Source organism: Musca autumnalis, unplaced genomic scaffold, assembly GCF_047663935.1.
Source record: "Musca autumnalis isolate F117 unplaced genomic scaffold, ASM4766393v1 scaffold_3, whole genome shotgun sequence".
Taxonomy (NCBI): domain Eukaryota; kingdom Metazoa; phylum Arthropoda; class Insecta; order Diptera; family Muscidae; genus Musca; species Musca autumnalis.
The window spans coordinates 258,706,105-258,710,602 of NW_027411866.1; the positions used below are offsets into that span (position 1 = coordinate 258,706,105).

The 4,498-nt window shown below is 36.0% G+C and overlaps 1 protein-coding gene across 3 annotated transcripts; it reads left to right on the top strand.

Moving 5' to 3' along the window:
• The first annotated feature begins 241 nt into the window (after positions 1 to 241).
• Positions 242 to 4,297, top strand: Dsor1 (mitogen-activated protein kinase kinase 1). Of its 3 annotated transcripts, none has more exons than XM_073978126.1 (5): positions 242 to 529; positions 647 to 882; positions 2,899 to 3,538; positions 3,605 to 3,931; positions 4,004 to 4,297. In XM_073978126.1, the coding sequence occupies exons 2-5, from the start codon at positions 788 to 790 to the stop codon at positions 4,118 to 4,120; spliced, it is 1,179 nt and encodes a 392-aa protein (XP_073834227.1). In that variant the 5' UTR covers positions 242 to 529; positions 647 to 787; the 3' UTR covers positions 4,121 to 4,297. The 3 variants fall into 3 exon arrangements, with proteins under 3 accessions (XP_073834227.1, XP_073834228.1, XP_073834230.1); XM_073978127.1 differs by having other exon boundaries at positions 2,908 to 3,538; XM_073978129.1 differs by having other exon boundaries at positions 407 to 529; positions 2,888 to 3,538.
• Positions 4,298 to 4,498: the final 201 nt, after the last annotated feature.

A 4,498-nucleotide genomic window follows, 5' to 3' on the forward strand; every position in this document is an offset into this window, starting at 1 on the left:
TATAGTTTTTTTTCTTTTTTGTGTTTTTTACCACTTTGAATATGGATTCGTATATTTGTTTATTATATCTCTGTTCCTTTACGTGCAAGAATCTTCAAGTTTTACCACTTTTTACTCGAAAAGCCTTCCTTTACTTCAGAAACTATACAATTCATATGGGAGCAGTTTACAACTTTTACTACTTTTGCCGGTTTTACCATTTTCAAAAGTAAAGGAACAGACCATATATATGTTTGCTCCCATACACAATTTTTTCGAATTTAAGTTCTGGAACAGAATAGGAATAGAAATCATATTGTTGGCATCTAGCGGCTGATAGCTATACTGCTCGTAGCCGTGCTGTTGTTACTGCCTTCTGCTAGTAGGTGGCGCAGTCATTTTTTCAATTTCATCTTCTGTTGTCGCTTATTCGTTCTTTCAAGAAGTAAGAAGAAGCATGTATCATTTCGACGATACATTGAAAAGAAAAAAGAAGAAGAATTTGCCAATGGAATAAAAACAAAGAAAACAACAACGGATTCGGATTGGGGTGTGTATCGGGAATAATTTTTTGGAGAAACAAAATATTAAATATGTTTTAAAACTTTATTTACTGAAACTCCAATAAACCGCTTATAAAATTATACTTACATTCGTGTATTTGCAGTATTCCTTTGTAAAAAAAAAACAATCGAGACAAAATTTAGCTTTGCGGTATTATAATTTGTGAGTTTTGGCCTCAGGACAAATACAAGACTTCAATCTCTTAACAAACAAGTGGGAAGTAGACGCCACAAACTAGGCTACAATGTCTAAAAATAAATTGAATCTGACACTGCCACCAGTCGATGCCTCCTCAGATGCGTCACAGGCATCTCCATTTAAAACGCCATCTGGAACAGAGTAAATATGAATCATATTTTATTTTGTATTTATTTTTGTTGTTGTTTTTTTGTATTATTTCTTTATTTTGGATGTCTTAACTTCATGAATGCTTTTACTCACCACCTCTAGCCTCTGTATAAAAACAAGTAAAATCTTCCTCCTGTTTTGTACATACACATCACTAACCATTTTCCATCGTCGTTGCAATTAGGGTCTTAAAAAATTAGCAAGGCGGTATAAATGTTTTAATATTTACTAGTTACCAACCAGACATATGTACCTATACCGGCTAATAGAGTTGTGCCAATTGAACTATATTGAACGATCTAGTTCACAATGTAGTTGAATGGCCACCTGTCGTTTGTATGAACAAAATGCGTATACGTAATATCACATGTTAGTTTGTATGACGTTACCCATTCGTTTTTGATCTAGGACAGTGAACTAGGTCGTTCAATTGCCCAACTCTACCGGCTAACATGCATTTGGTGCATTTGGTAAACGAGATCATTCCACTAGAACTGATCCTAGAAGAAGATATAACAAATTCTATACTCAAAGTTAGATCTTTTCGTTCTGATTACAAAAATATAAAGCTCTATTGGCGGAACTGCATACTTCCCGAGATATGGACCTATAAAGTTCGAAAATTCCCTTGTTTATAACATTGCAATTTTTAACCGATATTCAGCAATATTTTTATAGGCCTCATTTGTTTGACTCATTCGTTTTCTTGGCTGATTAATGATATTAATCAGAGATTTTACAATGTTAGTCAGCAGTATGGTCGGCGAGTAACCGGACAAATTGGGTAGATCATCTAAACCGATGGTAAAGACAATGGCTATATTATGTTAAATAAAGTTAGATGATGAGATGAAGATGAATTTATTGCCAATGCCATTGGCCTTAAATTGCTTTCTTTGTATTGAATTGAAATAAATTGAAATTCAAAGAGTTAATGATTGGGTACCATACTAAAGTCCCCAGCGCGTCGATATCTATTCTCGTCTTTTTCAAAGTGTGGAAAAGTGCACGGCGATGCGGATACTAAAGTCAGACAAGGTGATAACAAAAGAGAATCGTACAGGACGTCTTCACTACTGTAAATCATAACAAAGACCGTCAACAATTTACCCCTATGTAGCATCAGCTAGGATTCCTTAAACAGCACAGTATTACAAGAGCACTGCATTGTGAAACTTCAGCAGTAAAATTCGTGCCACAGATTAGTTTGATGACACTTCATACTTAAAGCACGCTACAACGTTTGAGGACATCAACACCACCTCCCGTTCTAGTTTCAAATGTTGGATAATCAGTTATATGAATTAAGACCAGTCGAACCTGGAATTCAGCAACAATAAATCGAAGAACCGTAGAATCGATTTTCCCAAAGACAGATGATATCTCCATATCTATGATTATCATCTTCTATTCCAGTTGTCTACCCCTAGAGACGACACGGCTGTGACATGTTTGAGACGGCCAGTTTAACTTGTAGTGCAGACAAAGAAACCTTGCCGATATCTTATTACGAAGCTATGCGACGCCAGTTTTTATCGGCGAATACATGAACGTCATCCTAACATTAGTATTGTCGGAACTCATTAATGCTTGAGTTTTCCCCATGAATCCTGTGTTGGCCCCTTTTGATGTATTTTCACTAAGATTTGTAATTCTAATTTAGGCTTCTTATACCCATAAAAATTTGGTGTTATATAATTTTTCCTAAATTTTTGTTCCTTTATAAACGTAAAAGTAGATCTTCAATAACACCTACTTTCTTCGTTATACTTCGATTCACGTAACTCCTTTTCATCGTATTAGTGGTCGTACAACGTTAAACTACTCTACATTTCTCTTCCTCTTGCTCTGTCCCTTATATACACACTCGTATAAATCAACTTCAATAGATTCTCCATCCTGTCAGCTGTTGTCTACTATTTTGTGAGACTGTTGTTGTTTCCTCATTGTTTGCCTTGCATTTTTTGTTTTTGTTGCACAAAAATTCATTTAAAAGTTAAATTAAAGAAAACATAGTTTGCTGGGCAAGCCGAAGACGAGTATCGAGGCTCTGACGGAAACTCTGGAGGAATTGGAAATGGATGATACCGAAAGAAAACGCATTAAAGTATTCCTAAGCCAAAAGGAAAAGATCGGGGAGCTATCCGATGATGACTTGGAGAAGCTGGGAGAACTGGGTTCCGGCAATGGAGGTGTTGTCATGAAAGTCCGTCACATCCCCACACAATTGATAATGGCCCGCAAGTTAATACATCTGGAAGTCAAACCGGCAATCAAGAAACAAATCATCAGAGAATTGAAGGTGTTGCACGAATGCAATTTTCCACACATAGTCGGCTTCTATGGGGCGTTCTACAGTGATGGTGAAATCAGTATTTGTATGGAGTACATGGATGGTGGTTCATTGGATTTGATTCTAAAACGGGCTGGACGAATACCAGAATCGATTTTGGGTAAAATCACATTGGCCGTTTTGAAGGGTCTCAGTTACTTGCGGGAGAAACATGCCATTATGCATAGAGATGTTAAGCCAAGTAATATTTTAGTCAATAGCAGCGGTGAAATAAAAATCTGTGATTTTGGTGTATCTGGTCAATTGATAGACTCCATGGCTAATTCGTTTGTGGGCACAAGGAGTTATATGTCGGTAAGTTTGTTTAATGTAATAATGATTTGTAAATGTGTTCTAATTTTGTGAAATTTTTTGTTACAGCCTGAACGCCTCCAGGGTACCCACTATTCGGTACAATCGGACATCTGGTCATTGGGCTTGTCATTAGTTGAAATGGCGATAGGCATGTATCCCATACCACCACCAGATGCAAAAACAATTGAGGCTATTTTCTCTGCCAAAAATGAAGATGGTACACAGACTGTGGTTGAGCCCAAAGTCATGGCGATATTTGAATTACTGGATTACATTGTCAATGAACCACCACCCAAATTGGAACACAAAGATTTCACAGATGAATTTAAGGAGTTCGTGGATATTTGCTTGAAGAAAAATCCCGATGAAAGAGCTGATTTAAAAACCCTATTGGTAAACCGATCTCACCACTCTTTTGCTTATTTAGAAGACGTAGTAAATTGTATTTATATGTACCTATTTTAGAATCATGCCTGGATACGCAAAGCCGAGGTGGAGGAAGTCGATATTGCCGGCTGGGTATGCAAGACAATGGATCTACCACCGTCAACACCAAAACGCAACACTTCACCAAATCAATAAATATTTATGTATTTCGCCCATACTCTTTCTCTCATAGTAATCAAAACATCAACTACTAGACTTTTTGTCTAACCAACCGAACACCAGCCATTAACAAAAACAAAAAAAAATAAAAATTATTTAAATGAAATATAAAAAAACAATGCATTAAGTATTAAGAAGAATAACGCAAGCAAATATTTTGTGGTTTTATTATTAATGTGGACTCACAATATATCGCTCATTTACTGCGATAGCCGATCAAACATAGATATCGAAAATTTGAAATTTCACTCTTTGAGTAATTATATGAAATGTATGAGCGAACTTGTGACATTTTCATATAAAATGGGACACGGACGAGTAAATTGTATTAAATTGCATACTAATTGTTAGAAT

Coding starts and splice junctions, on each gene's coding strand:
- Dsor1 (XM_073978126.1), top strand. CDS start 788: ATGTCTAAAAATAAATTGAATCTGACACTGCCACCAGTCGATGCCTCC. Junction 3,539..3,604: donor GCACAAGGAGTTATATGTCG/GTAAGTTTGTTT, acceptor TTTTTGTTACAG/CCTGAACGCCTCCAGGGTAC. Junction 3,932..4,003: donor CTGATTTAAAAACCCTATTG/GTAAACCGATCT, acceptor TACCTATTTTAG/AATCATGCCTGGATACGCAA.